The following is a 21,188-nucleotide window of genomic DNA, read 5'->3' on the forward strand; positions in this document are numbered from 1 at the left end:
CCAGCTTAGAAGAAACTGCATTTAGGAAAGCTCCTTCACATTACGTGGCTCCCAGCCTTCAGCATAACAGACGAGCAGACACAAGTTACGTATTCTCCACGGTGCAATTGGAAGAGAGGAATAAAGGCAGCTCCTGACTGCAGCTCAGAGAGCAGTCCCTGAATAGCCCGTCTTGCAGTCTCCATATCCAACAAATCTTTGCATTGGGTTAGTGCAGAAGGTCAATCAGTAAATAAAAATAATAACATGTAATGTTTATAAAAGTACACTGAAATGGTGAAGTACAATGAAAGGCAACCAAATGAACTCACACTTGCCTTGTCACTGTGATGTTAGGTACTGTAGCACCTAGTCCGCAGCCACCTCGGACTTAACAGATGTCACAATGCTGGTTTTTGTGACATCCTTCTGACCTAAGAAACATTGCTCTAGAATTCAAATAGAACAGCTGTTATTTGTGAACATAGGTAAGTACAGTCAAAAAGCCTGAGGCTGAATCAATTCAATCATCAAGTTTAATCTAAAATGTGTAGATTGAACCAATAAGCAAATGAACAGATATTCACGTTTGATTCTGGAAATGCAGCCACATGCCTGCAGTGACCCAGGCTAGACGCTGGGGGGAGGAGATGGGGGTGTCCTAGAGCACACCTCCCTGCTCGGCTGGAGCAGACAGCTTGGCCCAAGGCTAGCCTGCCTACCCTGCAAGGGGAAGAGGTGTCATGGGGGAGGTGAAAAGCATCCTGGGAACTGAGAGTTAACTTCAATCTGGAGGGAATCTGGGACAGCAGTTCAATAAGCTGATTTAACCTAAATAAACTAAGTCTGATACTAAATCCATTAAGTTTTCTCTTAAACCGGTTTTATCCATTTTGAAAGCAGTTTGTATGAATTGAACTTCTGTTGTGTTACAGATTTGAGCTGATTTCCAATCGCTTATACCAGTTTACGTGTAATTTCTGCCCCAGCCGGTAAGACCTGAACATCCGAACAGTTCTGATTCCAGCCAGAAGAGGGCAGCAATAACCACAGCCAAGATAGCTAGTTGCACACTGTGGCATTCAAAAATCCCTGCTAACAGTTACTAGGGATGCAAAGTCAAAAGAGTTCAAAAGTTAGGGTATGTCTGTGCCGCCTTAATTCAACCCCCCTCTTGAACATACATTTTGGTGAAGTCTTTAATTAAATGATTACATACTATTTTTTCCCCAGCAGTCCCTTGTCACATTTAATGCATAAAGGAACTTGCATCTATCCACTGCTAATATTTTTTCCACAATGAAAAGTGAAAATACATTTTTATTACAAAAATTATTATTACCACAGCATTATAAAAATGCTCATGTTTATGAAACCTCTGTGAAACTGTAAAAAAATATTTTTGATAACTGTGAAATATTTTTTAAAACTCCATATTTAAAAAAAAGTAAAAAGTCAATTTAGCATTCAAATTTGAATTTGTGAATATTGAAGAAATTTCTGATAAACTCCTGGATTCCTGAGTTCTCTTTCCCCATCTCCACAATTTAGATTTAGAGAGGCTTCTTCACGGTCCTTGTAAATAGGTTGCCCATTTCACAGACTGGGCAACTTAAGCTTGGAGAAGAAAAGTGGCATGGACAAAGGTCACATTTTAAGAACCCATTTGTCCCTCTGTGACGTGCTAGGTCATATGACCACCACTAAGTGGAGAACAGCCTTGAAGGTAAGGGGGTTAGATCAGGGGTGGGCAATTATTTGGGTTGGAGGGCCACTTAAGGAGTTTTGGTCAGCTATTGAGGGCCAGGGGGAGCAGGGGTGCTGACCCGGCCTTGGCCTCCTGTCACAGCTGTTTCAGCACTCCACATGCTACCTGGAGGAGGGGATAGGGAGCTACCAATCGATCCTATCTGGCCCCAGGCCCCAGTGAGACATGTGGGGTGCTGATTGCAGCTCTGCCCCAGGCCCCAGGGTCATACCCTGCACTGTCACTGCTCCACAATCCTGGCCCCAGCCCCAGCCCCAGCCCCAGGCCTGGCCCTGCCCACCCATCCCTCTCCCAGCACTGTTCTCTACCCACCAGTGGCTCCCATCTGCCTGTGGGGGTTCTTCATGGAGACCCTGCCCACCCACCCACTCCATCTGGCACCCCTGGTGGTGGGTGCAGGGTGGATGCCGTGGGATGCCCAGGCAGCAGGGCAGCTTCCAGCAGCAGAGACACTGGCAACAGTAGCCAAGAACTGCCACTGCGGGGACTGCCAGGAAAATGAGTCCAGCAGCTCTACCACCTCTGCCTAGCTGCCATGCCACCCAGCCCCACAGACTACAGCTCCCAGAATACCCAAGAGCCATGAACGGGGAAAGGGTGAGCTGTGCTCTGCACCTGGCAGCACCTCCACACCCGGGGGTGGTAGGACCAACCACATGTGCCACAGCCCAGGCTGCCCCCTGTGTCTGGGCCAGGTGGGACCAAGAGACCTATCACGGGCTGGATGGAATCACTGGGCAGGTTGAATCTGGCCCATGGGCCATATTTTGCCCAGTCCTGGGTTAGATTCACTAGTTTTAATATTGGTGGTTTTCTAGGCAGAGATTAATTCAAAATATTATCAGGTTCTAGTCCAGTTCGGGTGATTTTCTGTCCTGTCCTCACCCCAAGTTTCATTTTGTGGCTCAGGTATGAATGAAAACAATGCAAAAGCAAAGCCACTGTGTATCAAACTAACAAGCAAACATTAATTTTGTGTGGTTTCAACAGAAGACATTGACCCAGTTACAAGGAAGCCTGTGGTATCTCTCAATGCATAGCAGGAAGTCACTCAGGGTGCTTAGGTTAGAGGAGTTTCTGGGTAGAAATGACACTTTGAAATAAACAAACAGACAAACATTAGATTTAGCTGTTTTCTTTATTCGAGTGAGATTCATGGTTCAGCTCCAGAAGAAACTAACTTTTCTGTCAAACTTATTGTCACATGGCATCAACTTCCCCCAAATGGTTTACAACTTTTTAGCAAAGCCTTCAGATGAACTTCTTCAACCTTGTAATAAAACCTGAAGTCAGTTGCACCTCAGATCATCTTAGGTTTTATTCTATTTTGAACCTTTTTTACTAATTCTAAAATATGGAACCTTTTGGGTTAATACTCATGGGTGGGTTTGAGCTATGACATTTATATCAAAGTCAAAACAAAATTATTCTAAAATTTGGGGGATGTTAAGATCTGGACTCCTTTCAAGTCTGTAGTAATATTCTAGACAAGAGAAAAACATGAATTTAATATGAGAATCAGAAGTGTCCAATCATGTTCATTTTGCTAAGTCCCATCATTCATTTTAAATAATTGATTTGTTTGATGGATTTGATTCAGCTCTTATAAAAGACAGTAGCCAAAGTGACACGGAGTTCAGTGTTGTAGGATCAAAACCTTGAGTTTTAGTGGGCTCCTGCAAAAGTATTATCTATCTGTTAGAGACACAGAATGCTTACAGACACCACTGAGTCAAGAAGTGACTTGGAGGAAGGAAGGCAAGGACAGAATGAAACCACTTTCTTCAGGCCACAACATTTAGCTGAGTGGAATAGGAGTTAGCAATGTTAAAATGTACAGGCACTAACAATAGGACAAAGCACTGGATCTGAGGATCTAGGCTTAGAGGGCATGTATGCACCTAAATGTGACATCTTTCTCTTTTAAAGAAAAAAAAAGAAAAAAAAAAGAAGCAATGGTTGACAGATGTGTCACATATTCCAGATTACAGAACAGTAACTATGGAACAGGAATAAACCACATATGGATTTGACCTTTTCTTGTGTATAAAATGAAGCTCTGACAAAAACCAAGGGAGCTCAAAGCGATAGTAGATATGTCAACCACATACACGCTAGCTAGCACATTGATGCCAGGGCTCTGCACTGCTGTATACATTTGAAATCAGTCGTTCTCAACCAGGGTGCGACAGCACCCTGGGGTGCCTTGAAATCCTTTCAAGGGTGTCACACAATGCTAGCTAGCACTGTTCCGTTTATAAACATGATTCACAAGATAAACCCGCTTAGATTTCAAATAGAAATAGATGTGTTCTTCTTGAGTTCTTTGCAACAACAAAAAAACCCCTGTTCTATTATTTTTCTATAGACAAATTTTAAAAAAAGAGTGAAAACTAAGAGCTAGCATTTTCCAAGGACTGCCTTGAGTCTATCAGGGGTGCCTCGAGTCTAAAAAGGTTGATAACCGCTGGCTTCAATAGAATAAGATCTACTACATTCCTGGAATTATGTGGGAATTGCCCCCATGTTCCTAAGCTGTTATTCCACCAGGGAATACACAGCTCAACCTAGTGGTTAGGACTTGGGTAAGGGCCGCAGGTCAGAGGCAGTAGCTCAGTCTGGAACAAGCTAAGGGTCTGAAACCAGAGATCAGGAGCAAGGCAGCACCCATACTCAGAACTGTGAGAGTTCAACATCATGTGGTCAGCAGACACGGGTGTGCATAAACAGGAGATCTCCTGTACAGCACACATGATACAGAGGCCATATCTACCCCAACTGACCTTGGTGAAGCTGTCTGTTATTGGTTAACCCAGAGACAACAAACTGCTTCTGTGCCCTGGGCAGTGACAGCTGCTACCACTAGTTTTGCAACCCTCTAAGCATGGGTGGATCCAGGAATTTGAAGAAGTGGGAGTGCAAGAGGTGCCACCAGTGCCTCTTTCCCCTTCCTCCCACGTGTACAAAGCAGATCACAGCAGCACTGGCCAGGGACTTTTTGGACTCCCTGAAGCAGATAGAGGCCTTCCTGCAGAACTCAACACTGCCTCTCCTCCAGTGTAGGTATCCCCTCCCTCTTCCACACTCTCTAGCAGGGGTTGCCTCAGGGTGGAAGAAGTGGGGACCTGCCCACTGCCCCTGCTGTCTGGGGCTGCCCTAGGGGCAGGGAAGCTCCAGGGCTTCTCCTGCCCTGCTCCAGCCAGGATGATGGGGAAGCAGCAGTCTGGGCTCCCCATCTTGGCTGGGGACAGTGGCAGTGACGGGGGACCATGAGGAACACCCAGGGGGCAGGTAAGGAGCAGGAATGGTTGGAAACCTGCTGCTGCTGCCTCCAACTTCCCTGGAAACAGGGGAAGCCCCAAAACCATTCATGCTGTGATGCAGCCAGGGACTGTGAGGAGCAGCTGCACAGGGTGCTGGGTCTCTGCTTTCCCCTACTGGCCCGAGGGATCCAGCTGTGCTGAGGGTCAGGCAGGGCTGGGGCTGGGCAATTCCCTCCCTTCCAGGCACTCCTCCTCCCTGTCCACCCCTTGGCACAGCTGGAGCCCTCAGGCCGGCAGGGGAAAGGGGGTGGAGAGAGAGGAAACAGAGACCTAGTGCCCTGTGAAGCTCCTGGCTGGAGTGAGGCAAGAGCAGACCCATGCTTCCCCCACCCTTGCTCAGCTGCAGGTGGGTCCTCCCTACTTCCCCTGCTCTCCTCACACAACAGGGCACTCAGGCATCCATGACTTCAGGGAAACAGGTCCTCCTGAAGGTGTCCTTCTGGTCTAGGAGCCACTCCACTGCACCCTCTAGATCCACCCTTGCCTCCAAGTCAGCACCCCAGGCTGGTGCCCTGCTGCCCTATTTCCCATTATACTCTTGAGTTAACTTACAGCAGTGGGCCTGAAATTAAAGGCTGATCGTTTTATGGGGGAAGACGGGCAACAAACCACAGCCAGAATAATGGCTGGAAGCAACCAATGAGAAAACAGAGAGAGGAGCAAGGGCAGATCCAGAGGGGGTGCAGTGGTGCTGATGCGCCCCCCTCCCCTTTCATACCCATCTCTAGGAGCAGCAGCTAGAGATTTATTTTAAGTCCCCAGAAAGGTAAAAATCCAGTCTCCCCTCCACTCAGCACATCCTCCCGTCCCCTCCCTCCTCAGCCCCATGTCCCCCCATTCCCCACACCTGCCACCCATGGTCCCACTGTCTCTGGCTAATCTGGGAGCAGGGTAGGGGGACAGCAGCTTCCAAGTCCCTCCTGCCCCACTGCAGCTGGAGTCAAGAGCAGCAGTTTGGGTTTCTTTCTTGGCCCATCTCCCCAAGTGTTCCCTGTGAGCAGGGGAGTAGGGGAATCCAGCTGTGACACCTGCTGCTGTCCCCTGCTGAACCTGCCTGCTGCAGTACTGGAGCCCCTCCCTCTACAACCCTCCCCAGCCCCCACCCCAGGAACAGGCAGGGAGGAGGACCCCAACCACTGCCATTGCTGCTGCTGCAGCTGTCCTTGGCTAGAGAGGGGCAGGAGTAGCTCTGGAGTCCCCCCTCCCCTCCCTGCTCCTGGATCAGCCAGGGACAGTGGGGACAGTGGGAGTGGCAGGTGGGGAAGGGGACAGGAGAGGAGGGGAGAGGATGGGAGGGGAGGGGTTGGGCTGCTGAGGATGGAGGGGAAGGGATGGGGTGGTGAAAGCAAGGGAGACAAGATTCTTACCTTTTTGGGGACTTAAAAAAGCCCCTGATGCTGCTCTAGGGGTGAGGTCGGCCTGCCCTGATGTGGGGTGTGGAGCCAGGAGTGGGGATGCAGCCAACCCTGCAGCACTGGTTGCTTCTCCCACACCCACCTTCACAAAATCCTGGATCCATCCATGGAGAGGAGTGTAGTTAAAGGGTTAGGAAAGCACTTTGGAGCTCTACCCAGAGGACCAGAAATTGATTCCACAGTCACAGACCAACTCCTGGTTGAATTTCCTCCTCCTGGTGTCATAAATGGCTTGTTTAGGTGATGCAGGTGGCATTGACTGGGAGATCTTGTACCTTGCAGGACCTCAGGTAGCTAGGTAAGATGTGAAAGAAAAATACAGCCATAACCTCAATAAGAGGCTCTTGGAAAGCTGGAAAATGAACTTTAACCGCTAAAGAAGGGGCAAGTTTTGGTCAACTGCAAGAACTATGCCATACACATGCCCATTCTCATAGTTCCATATGGGAGCTGCCAACTGATGTCCTTGGCAGGCCACAGGGTCACAGTGGAGTAGAGAATGGCTTCTATCATGTTTCTTTGCTTTTCATAGGGGGTAGGAGGCCCAGAGGTGAGGACTGAGAGAGAGGAAATGGATGGGGGTGGGGGCAGGAAACACAAGTGTTTACAGATACTTTTGAGGTATAGTTTGTAGCCAAACCTTCTGGATGTTGCTTAGGTAGTTCATTAGTTATAGCTGGCAGGGAACGGAGGTCAACAATGAACTCTAGGTGAGGTCTGAGGTGAGCAGGGAGCACTCACACAGCACTCACTTAAAATAAGAGTGTCACAAGGAGCATACCATGAGGGACACCAAGCATGGATAGCCTCATGTGCTGAGCAAGCACTGTAGGGCCCACTCGGTCCCTCCCTCCACAGTCCATGAGGTTTCTGATCTTGGTGAGACCAGCCAGAACTATCTTCAGGCACACCAAGGGAAAAGCCAGAGTTCTTGACAAAAGGGCAGGATTATGCCCTTATTTGCTTAAATCACCATTTACCACTGTTCCTAATGTACAGGAATATATGACATTATTCATTCTTACTCCATGGCCTTATCCCCAGATGTGCAAGCAATAGTTTCACTGATTTCACCCGTAAAGTAGGAGGTAACATGAATTGGTGCAACTGATCGGGCACCATGCACTAAAATGCACTTGTATTCAGTTATGTGTATAGAAGGCCCTGCCCATCCGGTGACAGAATAAGCAGTAGATTGGGGCTTTGACTTGCATAGAAGGAAGATAAGGAGAGTGTCTATCTCTGGCCCCTGAGCCTAATTAAACCAAACTATTATTTTTCAAAAGACTAGAGGGCAGGTGCCCAGTCAGTGTAAACTGCCCTGGCTCCACAGAAGTCATTGCAGAGTTACACTCCCTGAGGAACTGGTCTTCCCTCCCTCTGACACTCCCTGTCACAAAAAATGCTGGTTTAAAACAAGAAGTGTCAATGTCCTTGGTGCTACCTAAAGAAAGTGTTGAGGGAAAACTATTTTATGAAACTGTTATTTCTGTTTAAAATGTTGCAAGTATAAAACAGCCTTACGCTATCACAATGTGGTGAATGTTTCCTGTGGTTACAGTACTCTAATGAGGTTAACACTGTTACTGAGATTAGCTCTTAAATTTATCAAGAGAAAGGAAGGCTTTGAAAGGTTTAATAATGGAGAAAGTTTGTGAGTGTGTAAGACAATAAATAATGAGACTACACCAGTCCCCAGGCCCAAGCCACAACTGATTCCTCTCTCCTTGGGATCCTGTGAGATACCATTCTGGTCTCATTTGGGTTTCAGACAGCAGCAGCAACCAAGCTCTCAAAGAGTAGGAAGGTCAAGAAACTAGAGCCTCACAGGCCAAGAGTCCTCCTTTCAGTTTTATTTGCAAACACTCCCTTGATCAGCTTTATCCTCCTGGGGCCAACTGGCCTTCTCTTCATCCCTTGAGTGTTTAGTGGGGGTCTTGGGCACCAGCTAGTCTCCAACCAAATCCTGTTTTTAGAGTATTTGGGGAACAATGCTATATGTGTCAATACTTCCATAATGGTTCTTCTGGCGTAGGACTGCATTTACCAAGTTAAAGTAAAGTTTTGAAGATCTGAAGGGATTCACTCCCTCCAGTTCATTAACAGCAGCCTCTACACATTCACATGACCCCTTCATTGCGAAGGCCATCTAGGTGGGATGCGGAGAAATGGCGGGCTCACTGCTGGCACTTCCGGGTTCACCACCAGCACTTACGACGCCGTGTGCCACCAGCACTTCCAGGTTTGCTCATTGACTGGCTGCCAGGGGATACCCCAAACTCATTGCTAGTTATGGTGGGCCCAGGATTTTGGGAACCAATGGTTGGTGGGACATAAGGTGGAAAAGGTTGAGAATTGCTGACATAGGTGATACATGCACTGTTTGTTGCACTGGGTTACAAAGCCTATGGTCAGTTCACAGACTTCATGTTGTCTCATGATTTCATACTTTCCCACTTTAAGGGGAGAACATGAGAGCTATAGGAGAGCTACTGGAGAGATCTCCGAGCACTATGGAGCAGAAGGGAGATCTCCTAAAGGATTTCCCTTAACATTTTCTAGTGGAGCATGGCCTAAGGAGAAACATTTTCTTTCATGTGGGTAACTGTCTTCAGAATACCTCATAGTACATCAAGTTTGAGGTGATCCCCTCAAACTTGTCATTTAGAAGGAATATTCCCATTTCCCTCGCTACAAATCTTCTTCAAGTGGAGCATCCCTTGTAAAAATGTTTGTCTTCTAATGAATGCAGATATCCTTGCTTAAGGGGAGTGAAAGTATAGTAGTCCATAGTTGGACCAGCAGCTGCCGGAGGATGTGATACCCAGGCTGTGGGGCACTTTTACTTCCTTCACACATTGCATTTCTCTTGCCTAAAGCCCAATTATATCTGGCCTTGCAGACTGAAATGTACTTCTTCCTGGAGTAGAACAAAGTTTCCTGTTGCTATACAGAATTTACTGTTTTATACTGACCCAAATGACAGGACCTGATATAATAGGGAATACTATGAACTCGCTTTTCTAGGATGTCTACCATCTCACAGCTGAATTCTGAAAAGGGCAATTATATCTCTCACTCTCTTTATGAACAACCAAGAGCTAGTTTAGGCATGCAACATTGGATGTGGGCCCACATTTTAAATCTTGGTCAGAACGTAGTCTCAGTCATTATGGGACCTAATCAGACATTCCCTTAATCTGCTCCGTGTCATTAAAGCAGGGGGAGAGCATTCAGTAATGAATGAGGAGGTAAGAATCATAACAGTTTAGGACGAAACAAGGGAAATGCTAAGTTTTAGGAGCATTTCTGTTGATTTCACACAAATGATCTGGAAAGAGAAGAGGTGGAATGTGATAAAATGTTGATGGTGCTTAAAAGATGGAGTATTTCAAAGGATTATTACATTATAGACTGTTTTTATATCAGAAAATATTTTTGTTAAGAATTGAACTAAGCACACTTATGAAACAGTAAATGCTAAAATCGATTCTCGCTAGATTGTTTTGCTAGATAGTTGACAAATATGTATTTACACATAATGTAATGTAAAGTGGTTGCTGAGGATGGTTATTGTTGCTTTGGGAGGAAGGTGACTACATTTGTAATAATATTAAAATACATTCTTCCAAAAGGCTCAGAGGAAAAACATGAGACTGTTTCTTTAAGGGGTGCTGGGTTTTCCCATGGACTGACTCAGATTCAGAGATTGTTGTCAAACTGGAAACTATAAGCGTGGTTTTTTTAGTGATAATATAGGTCAAGGTTTTGCTGACAGTTTCTGCCATTATAATAGTGCACTGTGCACATTAATTGGAAGAGGCAATTCTGTTAGGCAGCAGTGAGCTATGAAATCAAGGAGCTAACTACAAAAATGGAAGGGGTATCCTAACCATTGGCAAGGTAAAGAATCACCAGCTTGGCTAATCTTTGATATCATTACTAGAACAAATAACTTTGTTTATAACAAGATTATGTTTTACTGTTTTCTTGTCTATGCTTTCCATAAACAGTACACTGCATATGCTTGTAAAGTAGGGTCAATTACTTTATATTTATTGATAACATATACTATTTTATATAATATACAGTTAATTTATATGTACGTACTTGCTCTAAGTTGTAATTCAATTATAATATACTCGAAGGCTTTAGTAGCTAAACTACTAAAGAGATCAGACCAGATACTTAGACAGGGTCATGTTCAAATTCTCAAGTTTGGAAATGGTGCCTAGAATTTGGAATAAAAATGAGAATAGTGAATCCCCCAATCATTTGTTATTTGAAATCTAAACATTGTATCTAAATGTTACAGCTGAAGTCAAGCAAGACTTTCTTTAAAAAGAGCTGTTCATAGAGATCATTTTCATAGTATTTGTCTGTTTTAACTTGCACAAAGTTAACGGGTGTTGGCAGGGCCTTTAGATTCTCTTACCAAATCAGATCATAAGGAAGAGCTTGAAATTTGACTAAGGTAGCTATCATCATCCAAAATGTGGAGAAGAGCTTCCAGCAGGCTATGGGAGAAGCCACACAAGTAGAAGAATTAGGATATTTGTTAGGTAAGGTAATCTGTATTCTAGAGCGGTGTTTTGCCATGCATATCCTTCAGGGAATGAGAAAAACTTCTGTAGGCAAGAGAAAAGCATAAGAAAGAAAGAAAGAAAAACTCTACGATAACTTTTAGATTGATGAAGAAGTTTGAAAGGTGAGGAATCACGGAGGGGCCCAGCAGCGTAACAAACTTAAGAAGAGGTATGTAACCCATGAATGTTTGAGGACCACTAATTTCAACTTTTAATTTTAGTTTTTAGAAACATGTTCTAATAGGATGCGTGTTGCTTGAAAAATTAATATTTACAAGTTAAGATTTTTTATACAAGCTTTTTCATATCTTTGACATTTAAAAACTATGTGGAAATATCCACTTTTGATTGTTTCATAACAGACTTAAGTACCTATGTAAACGAGAAATGCTAGTGCTACCGTGCTTGTGAATGAGAGCCATGCTACACTTTAATCTGTAGAGCTCATGTTGGAGCTAGGATCTACTATGCTTAGCCTCATAAACAAAACAGAGCAATGTCTCCCTTCAGAAACCCAGCTGTATCCCAAAGTTTCTGCTCAAAAAAATAATGCTTAGGTTCATGGGTCCTGAGTTGGGGGAGGGGGGCACTTGCTCCCCCAGCGGCCAGTCAGCAACCGGGGGGGGTCCCCCTGCAGCTGATCCTGCCAACCTGCAAGTGGCAGTGGCACGCTACTGGCACTTCAGGGTGAGCGCGATGGGGGAACTTCGGGGATCACTTCTCCTGGTGCCCCACTCCCCGGCCAGCAGTCTCGGGAGGGGGGCACCAGCACTCTCGCCTGCCCCCCCTTCCCAGGAATGCTAGCTCAGGGGGTGCACCCCCATGCACTCCCTACGTGTCGCCACTGCTTAGGTTGCTCCTGTATGTCCTCAGACAAGCTCCAAATGGATATGCTCTCCCAGGAAAAGTTTTCAGCTCTGCACTTCAGTTATTCTCAAGTACCCACTAAAACCAAGTATGGCTCTTCCTCTTTTCATCAGCTTAAGGTATTTCAGTCTTGAGCAAAGGTGCCTTTCAGCTGTATCTTTATTAGGGACTTCTGGTTACTTCTGATTTTACTTCTGGAGTTTTTATCAAACATAGATCTAAATGGGCATGTCCAGCACTGAAAAACAGGAAGTGGGTTTCTGGCATTCTCTGGAGAGAGACTATATTCTGGTATTTTCTTTCTCATAAGAGGTAGTAAAGAAAGGTATAACTAGGAATAATGGGATAAATTTAAGAAGAGAAAAATTTAGACTACAAACGCAGGAGACAGCTTTCTGACTAATGTTTGAGTATAAGCTAGCCTTTCAAGGGACAGGGGAGAAACTTCGTTGTTTGGACTTTTAAAACATAAGTGAATGAGATACTAGAGCTATGTGAAGCAAGTACTATATGAATAATAGTCCACTGACTAGGGGAAGATAGACATAATCTACAAATATGGAAAAGACTTATTAAAATAAGAAGGTTTCCATCATGCAAGGACTGGCCCATGTGCTTACCTTCATTTAGGTGGGTCATCCTATTGAAACTTCCTATACCATTTATGATAAGGAAGATTATAAAACTCTTAATGGAGCTTTCTTTAATGTCTACTTTTGTGGAAAGTGCACTTTGATTCCATGACAATATCTGGACTGCCTCGACATTTGCTTCTATTCTTGTTTGATCATATCTCCAAATCTGCGGCATATGGCTAGAACTCCTTAGACCTTTCACTATACACTATGTTCCATCCTGCTCTTTTGCTCCTCTCCTTTTAGACTGTAGTGAGCTGTAGAATAATTGAACTTTAGTTTATAGTTGAGTATTCTTAAAATATCTTGTTGTAAGACATTAGTAATCCCATAATGCTGCACAGTGTGGGGCTGTTTCCTATCAGTGTTGTTGCATGATAAAGCAGGGGGAGATCATTCAGATCTGCAGAAGAAATAGCTTATGTTTAGACAAGTGCCTTGCAAGCCTGTTCTGATTTAGGCTGGCACAGCAATGGCAAGAAGTGGCTAGTGGTGTCCCTCAGGGGTCAGTGCTTGGTCCAGTGCTTTTCAGCCTCTTTAAAGATTTGGATGTGGAGGTGACGAGCTCACTGGCTAAGTTTGCAGACAACCCCAAGTTATGGGGAAGCATGGTCGTGCTTGAAGATAGGCTGCGGATACAGGTGGACCTAGACAGGCTAGCAAGTTGGGCAGATCAGAACCAGATGAAGTTCAACATCAAGAAATGTAAAGTGCTCCACCTGGGGATGAACAACCCCCTACACACCTACAGGCTTGGCAGCGCCAATCTGACCAGCACTAAGAGTGAAAGGGACCTAGGGGTAATAATACACCACAGTATGAACATGAGCTGGCAGTATGATGCTGTAGCCAACAAGGCAAATAATACTCTGACATGCATCAATCAATGCATCTCCAGCAAAACCAAGGAAGTGATTCTTCCACTCTACTCTGCTTTGGTGAGACTGCAGCTGGAGTACTGTGTCCAGTTCTGGGCACGACGCTTTAACAAGGTCGTGGTAAACATCCAAAGAAGGGCCACCTGTATGATCAGGGACTTGCACAGCAAGCCATACGAGGAAAGGCTGAGGGATCTGGGACTCTTCAGCCTGAAAAAGAGAAGGCTGAGAGGGGACTTGGTAGCAGCTTACCATTACATCAGGGGCGTGCATCAAGGGCTCATGTGAAGATGTATTAACCATTGAAGATAGTTCACAGATATGAAGACAAAGTCTGTGTGCAACCCTTACAAGACTGGGACAAGCCCCAACATCCAATCCAGCTTTGCAAAAAGGTTTGTGAATTTGGGTTACATTTTGCAGGGGACAGCCACCTATACTCTGCAGCTCAGTCCCACTACACAGCAACTTCCCTTGCATGGACTGCTAGACTCTCCATGCTTCTGAAATCTTCCATCAAGGGTCTCTGTGGGGTTGGAGGAAATAACATCCCTCTTTCTTCTCCCTTTTGCAGAAGAAGCAACCAAGCCTTTCCTTCCCTGCTGGGATACTGTCAAAGGAACACCCATTAGCCACTTCTTCTGTGCTCAGAGTAAGAAAGTGGGAGAGGAGCATGCTGGCAGCTTTGCTTTTCAGCACTCCAGAAGGACCAGAAAGCTACACATGTCTGTCATCTTAACAGGGTAGGAATCAATCTCCTCCCGCTGCTACCGACCACTACAATATCATTCTACAGCCGGTAGCCATGAAAAAAGTTTCCAGTGAAATGATGAGCATCTTTCAGGCACCCAGAAGGCAAATACCCTTCTAAGAATTGGGAGAGAGCTGACCAACCAGATAACTCCTGAGATGGGCAGCTTCTTCTGTAGATACACAGTAAAGGGACAGTAACCCAATCCAAGACCAGGGATGAATGCAGAGGCAAAGTTTTCAGGCCACTGAGCAACCTAATAACAAGTGTTCAAGATTGGGTGGGAAGGTTGTACTGGGCATATTTGGAAAGGAGTAGTAGTGGACAGAGAGACAGCTTTAAAGAGCTTGTCTGGGAGTCTGGGCTCCTGCTGGTCTGAATTCCAAGTTAATCTGATGGTGCAGACTCTACAGAATATCTTCCTCTGTAAATATAGGTTTTTACACATCCAGCTCAGGGCCAGTTCAGTTCCCATATATGCCATGCATCTGGTATGAGCTGTGCTTTCCTAAAAATGCAACATATTTGTACACATTCCTTTTATTTTCTAAGCCAGTTCAGGTTCAAGTTCTTTCAGGTGGGGAATACCAGGGATCTACAAGGAAATGATGTCTTGGGGTGACTTCACCAAGAAAATGAACTTATTCCAAATCCATTCATGTAATGAATTCCTAGGGGGATGCAAGTACATAGAGATGCTCCCATCTCCAGGAATTTGATGCATTTCCAAGCAAAGCTATTGCTCCATGGGTTGGTGCTCTGATTTTTACAAGGCTCAGGGTATCAAGAGTCCCTGTAAGTTCTGGTTGTGAAGCGCCTATAACAGTAAAGTTGCAGCAATGCTTACAGCCAAGATTTAAAACAAAATGACTAGTGAATTTGGGTAAAAATGCCTTACAGAGGTCTGATTTCTATAGAGTGCCAAGAACCTTCCTTTTGGCCCATTAAATATGTTGCAAATGGGGCTCCCAAGAATTCAAACACCCCCAAATCCATAGGCACTTTATGTCTTAGGTCTAAGGTTTTGGGGTCTGATAGTTCCATATAACAGGCCTGGAGCATAAAGGCTATAATTACAAGGTTTCCCAACCCAACAGAGAGGGGTATATGAAAATGACTGGACCAGAAATTCCCTTCAAAGAGCAGAATGTACCAGCCAAAAAGTACCACAGGCAATTGTTAACAAGAAAGTACTTTCTCAAGTGAATCTGCTGTCCACACAACTTCTTTCCTAGGTGAAAGTCTATCTAAAAAACAAATTAAAAAAGGGAAAGAAAGAAATATATGAGACACATGGTCATAATGAGCAAGCAAATGAGCTAACTTACACACAAATCTTGAACCTTGAACCAACTCATTCCCCTTTTCTCTAACTGGCAGACCCAAGACAGATGAAACAGGAGTTGTGGGTACTCATCATACACTGAAATCAGGCCATTCCTGGTAGGTGCTTTTATTTTAAATATTCTACTTTGTTTGCATTCCCTTCTGTCAGATCCTACCCCAGATTCAGTCTGGAACCCATGCCTCAAATGTTGACTTAAACCTAAACTCATATCCCTAATTGTTACCTCCTCAGTCCATCTCCAAACCACACCAAGCCAAATTCATGCTTGGAGCAATACTATCAATTTCAGTGGCACTACAGGCATAAATTTGGTCCTCTGGCTTTTGCAGCCTCCATGGTTCAATATCCACGGCCAAAATTTTCAGCTTTGTTCAGCAGTTAAGCTGGAAAACACAGGACTTTGCCATTTCAAAACAATAGAACCAAAACAGTAGCAATGAGCTCACTCCTGGCTCTGTGCCTCCAAAACCAACCTTATCAACAATGGCTGATTTCATTTGTACTTTTGAGGTTTTGATATTGGCTTCTAATTTCATCAGTTTTGAACTGTACTTAGCAATCTGTCTCATAGTTGCACTGTTTATTGTGCAAAAGATCTAACTTTTTTTTTTCCATTTCTCAGGGGCAATGTCTTTCCATGGTTATAGGCTATGAATCAGATCATGGTCAGATCTAAGGTGACAGTGGCTCTGCATATACTCTTCTGCTGGATTTACAGAGGTATGGTCATTCTCCTATCTCACTACTGGATGAAGGACACTGACTAATAAAAATCAATAACACGTTTCACTAACGTCAGAATGCAGAGCTCCTAAAAAGAGGACACGTTAGAAGTTAATATTATTAACTATATTCAACTGCTTGGGGATTTTAGACAATATTTGAAAGTCACAGACATACATGCATAACTTATATGTTACTGCAGTCCCTTATGTTATACAAGGTTTTAATATAGCTGCACCTTTCCAGGAAGAACAGATCAAACCTGATATCACTCGAAAGCTAAATTTGTCATTGCTGGGGCGGAGCTGTAATCTGATTATACAGTGTTTCTTGTACGTTAGTCTAGTACTCTTGTAGAGCTGCCTGAGATCAGATCAGATCAGATCGGGTAAGTTTTTAAAAAATGTTTTATAGGTTATTTCCCCAGAGTCACTATTAAAGCACAGGCTCAAATGTGTGCCAGCAGAAGTTTCATATCTGATTGAGTCATCCTGTCAAACTGATGACATTTCAGAGGTTCCACTTCAGCATGCCCACACAGTGGGTTTGGGGGAAAGCACCAAATACCTACAAGAGGGGTGACACGGGCAGAGGGAAGAAGAGCATGTGTGGAGACCCTGTACTTCCCTCTGCACACACACAAAGGTGCAGGGCATGGGAAGACAGGTGGCCTTGGCTTCATTCCTCCACTGCATCAGCCTGCATGCTAGGGGATGGACAATAGGCCAGGCATACAGCTAACAGTTACCTTTCTCCCTCCTTCCCCCGTTCACCCTTCCTGAGCAAGGTGAAGCAAAATAAAATTGTGCCACTCTGAATCACAGTTGGCTTCCTTTCCTATGTTATCTACATGCTGCCCTGTATTTGGGCATTGCAGAAAGGCCACCAGAGATCCCATCATAGCTAGTGGTTCAGTTAGTTACCTGTATTGTCAGAGATTGGGCCATATTCTGACGTCCTTGCTCAGACTGAGCGTCAGCAGAGAGTTCCCCTTCAGATGTGAAAGAGCATTCTCAGAGCCAGGGGATCAGACTCTGGGTCTGTTCTCAGGATGATCTGGAAATCAGGGCTTCTTGTGTTCTGCACTCCCTGGCCCCAGAAGTGCTTGTAGAATTTCCCATTAGCGTGAAAGAGTGGTTCAAACTCCAAGGTCTGATTCTGTGCACTCACACGCACATGTTATATCCTGGCTGCAGTGAACTCAATGCTAACCTCACTTTGACTTAGTGGGGCCATGACTGTGACTATCTTTGCTTCCTGTCTGAAAGTACACCCTGTTGATCCTAGTGGGCTGCTGCTGCTCTGCTGTCATTAGACGTCACTTTTCAGCATGAATTATTTCACTACTGATCCTCTGGACAGAAACATATGCTCACCACAGTTTCCCAGGCTGACACGCATCTCCCTTAACAGCTACGATAATGAAGGCCCACTCTATCAAAGGTCCACCCTAAATAGGTAGGGGCAGAGTAAGGATTACATTTGGTATTAACGTATATAATACAAGGGATATTATCCTGATTGAATTCCTCATGTTATAATAATACCAAGCTCTCACATAGCCATCTTCCTCAGTAGATCTCAAAGCACGTTACAAAGAAATTGCATGTCTAGTCCAATAGAAACCTCAACAGGATTTAGCCAGGCCTGGAGCGCCTACAGAATTTCCAATAAACCTATTCGGGCTACTGCACTTGCTGGGCACATTTGCTGAAGAATTCAAGCCTAGTCTATGATGTGATACATTGTGGTTCGGTTTTAAACAGTAGCCTTTGTAATAACCTGCCAAGTCACAACATAATGCAAACCAACATGCATTCTTTAATTTAAACATTCAGTCAGAGCAATATTTTAATCCTTCTGTATTTTTATAGGTGTTATAAACCTCCACTGCTCTGGATACGTGTGGATAGAACCAGCTCCAGTTGTTCAGTTGGGTTGGAACATTTCTATAAATTGCCATTCTACCATAAACTGTGAAAAGTCAAAATTATACATGAGTCTAAATGATACTCACATTCAGGACAAATTATTAAGAATAAACAGAACCACTGTGCAGCTTCAGCTTCAGGATTTTAGGAAACCAGATTCTACGACTGTTGTATGTTTTGCGAAGTGTCCCAACAGTATTGAAAGGCTGCTGGTATGCGGAACACAATTTTCTGCAGGATGTAAGTAATTTGCTATCTCTGTGATGGTTTTTCACTAATTCTAGTTCATCTAAATGAATATGGTATAATTATAATTGCTTTCCAGAGAGCAATCACATTGTGGGGCCTGCAGGCTATTTTTAGCTTTACAGTATTAGAATGTAAGCATAATTAGAATAGATACATTGGAATTTAGGCTGAATGTAGAATTAGTAAATCCTGCCTTGGGGTAAGGCACTCGATCAACTGGTATCTTGAGGTCTCTTCCATCCCTATGTGGATTGTCTCTATGAATATTGAATACTTTTTAATATCAGGCAAAATCATGCAAAAACAACTTTCATACTTTTCTGTAGATTACACTTACTTTTTTCTTTACAACACAATATTTGAAGATTTATTGGTAATTTAAAAACTATTGTAATCAACCAGCCAGAAATACCTGTAGCTAGTGTGAGTAGATGACATAATCAGAAAGATTTTTCCTGCACGTTCTGTCTACTGGCTGCAATGTACAGGTGTTTGGAAATGACATGGAAACGGTCTCTTCCTCCTTCCGTCACCATCACCTGCTAGCACATACAGAAAGGAGATAAAAGGCTTCCTGGAAGTGGCTACGGGCCTTACTGTAGAGCAATATTAGTAGTAGTACTGACACAGCTCTTTTAGTCAATAGATGTCACAGAGCTCTATAAAAGGAGGTAGTGTAACTCCTCTGTTTTATATGCAAGGAAACTAAATCATGGTGGGGTTAGAGGGTTAGGGTTACCATTGATCCCAGGATCAAAAAAAAGGACACCTGAGGGGTGTGGAGCCGGCAGGGAGTGGGGTATGTGATTGGGTAGGGAAGTGATATACCTGTGCACTGCCTCTGCCCCTCACTCCTAAGCTGCTGCCCCACAAGCCCTGCCAGTGCCCCTCACTTGCAACCCACAGCCCCCTGCTCCCCCCCACCCTCCCCGAAGTAGCATGCTCAAGATCAGCAACCAAATCAGTGGCAAGGTGATGGTAACAAACCTGGGCACAGGAGGTACATCCCAGTGCTTTCCTTGCTGACCCTTGCTGCCACTTCCATGTAAATAGGGACTTTCTGTTTGATCAGATAGTCACTGGGGCCCACTGGGGGCTTTTCCCTTCCAGTGCACAGAAGTGGGTGTTGCCATTTTGTGTTGCTGTGGCTATGCGGTATGACTCCCACCACATCTCAGCTGTTCCATTCTTGCACACAATGAATCCCCACAAGTCAAAACATCCTTGCTAAGAATGGGAAGAGGAGAAGGGGTGGGCAGAAAAGAGAAAGAGTTAGGATCCAGGTGCTCTGAGCAACATGCAGGTTTGGGTTTCCTCCTCAAACTTGCGTGCCTTCTGCTGAAATGGCTAGAAATGTTTGGACTCTGTTCTGAGGTGCATTATGTTTCCCTGTGTGCTTGGTGCTCTTTGCCATAACAGTCACATGAGTGCTTCTGCTGACTGGGTGGATGCAGCAAAGTAGCCATAAAGCCAGCAGCGGAGGGAAAGGACTAATACACATCTGACTTGGAATTAATGAAATTTGAGCAGACTTCCCTTTCAAATCCTTAGCTGATGTGCATTTGACAAGCCATTCCCCTGCCCTGATGCCCCTCCCTTCCCTACTGCTCCATCTGCTAATAAGCCATATCTTTTTTATTGGTGGCATTATTTGTTACAAAGACTTACAAAGCTGCCCATTCATTGGTATCCAGTTCTCTGTTTACGTAGCTTAAATTGTTCATTGGCATTCAAAATGAAAAGAGAAAGGATGCTAGATCCCTTAGTGTCTGCAGGGTTAAGGAAGAAATTGAGAAATCTGGCCTGCCAGCTAAGGTCCCTGAACTTCACAGTTCATCCAGGTAGTTGGTTTGGAAAGATCACCTTGCAACCTTTCTCAAGAAGCCATTCTCACCTTGCAGTACTTTGCTGGCCAAGGGAATTGACAAGGTTTCAAAAACGCTCTGCCTGAGCCCTGCAAACTCCGCACTCGAAGGCCAAGTTCCAGCCTATTGGAGGATTAATTCATTAGCGTGCTTTCATATCACAGCTGAAGTTCACTACGGGTGGGCACCATATAACATTAGAATCTGCTTGTGTCTGCCTACCCTGAAGCAGCATGTCTTCACAGATCACGTCCAAAGTTAATTAAATCTTATGTTTAAGTGACATGGGACATCAGCATTTCACATATGTAAATCCTTAGTCACTGGCTGAGTTGCCCTAAACTTATTGTACTTACATGTATTTGCCTTTGATCTGTCTTCCTAGATCCACCGGACAGCCCCAGGAATTTAACCTGTGTTATCTATGAACATTCAAGCCACATGACTTGTACTTGGGACCCTGGGAAGCGTACATACATAACCACTGATTACACTCTCTTGGTGTGGAAGTAAGTACGGTCAGAACTGCTTGTCGGTATCATTTGAAAACCAAGTGCGGGCAAAACAGGATTCTCTGCACCAGGTTGGACCCTGGTGGTTGTAAAGAATGAGGAACAAGAAGCATGAGACTTGCCAAGTTTCTTGCCAGTAAACCTCCATTGTGGCTAAGGTGCTAATGGCACAGAAATAAAGCAAAAATAAAACTATATTAATTGAGGACAGGGTTAGATTCTGCAAGCTTTGTAACCTGGGGAAACAATATTACTACGTGGTCTAAGCACGTGTGGTGAGAGCAACAGCAACCACAAACCAACGTGATTGTATAAAGTGTTCTAGTTCTGATGACTGGAAACAGACAGTGTCCTAGTT

At 44.5% G+C, this 21,188-nt stretch overlaps 1 protein-coding gene across 1 annotated transcript in view; it reads left to right on the plus strand.

Moving 5' to 3' along the window:
• The first annotated feature begins 10,306 nt into the window (after positions 1 to 10,306).
• Positions 10,307 to 21,188, plus strand: part of IL23R (interleukin 23 receptor) — a 43,514-nt gene continuing 32,632 nt past the window's right edge. Inside the window, exons 1-6 of the mRNA XM_059727922.1 lie at positions 10,307 to 10,388; positions 14,026 to 14,194; positions 15,583 to 15,645; positions 16,173 to 16,270; positions 18,148 to 18,444; positions 20,704 to 20,827. Of these exons, the coding sequence (XP_059583905.1) occupies positions 16,201 to 16,270; positions 18,148 to 18,444; positions 20,704 to 20,827 (491 nt within the window). The 5' untranslated portion in view covers positions 10,307 to 10,388; positions 14,026 to 14,194; positions 15,583 to 15,645; positions 16,173 to 16,200. The remainder of the gene's footprint in view (positions 10,389 to 14,025; positions 14,195 to 15,582; positions 15,646 to 16,172; positions 16,271 to 18,147; positions 18,445 to 20,703; positions 20,828 to 21,188) is intronic.

The sequence above is a fragment of the Alligator mississippiensis genome, chromosome 5 (assembly GCF_030867095.1).
Source record: "Alligator mississippiensis isolate rAllMis1 chromosome 5, rAllMis1, whole genome shotgun sequence".
NCBI classification, from domain to species: Eukaryota; Metazoa; Chordata; order Crocodylia; family Alligatoridae; genus Alligator; species Alligator mississippiensis.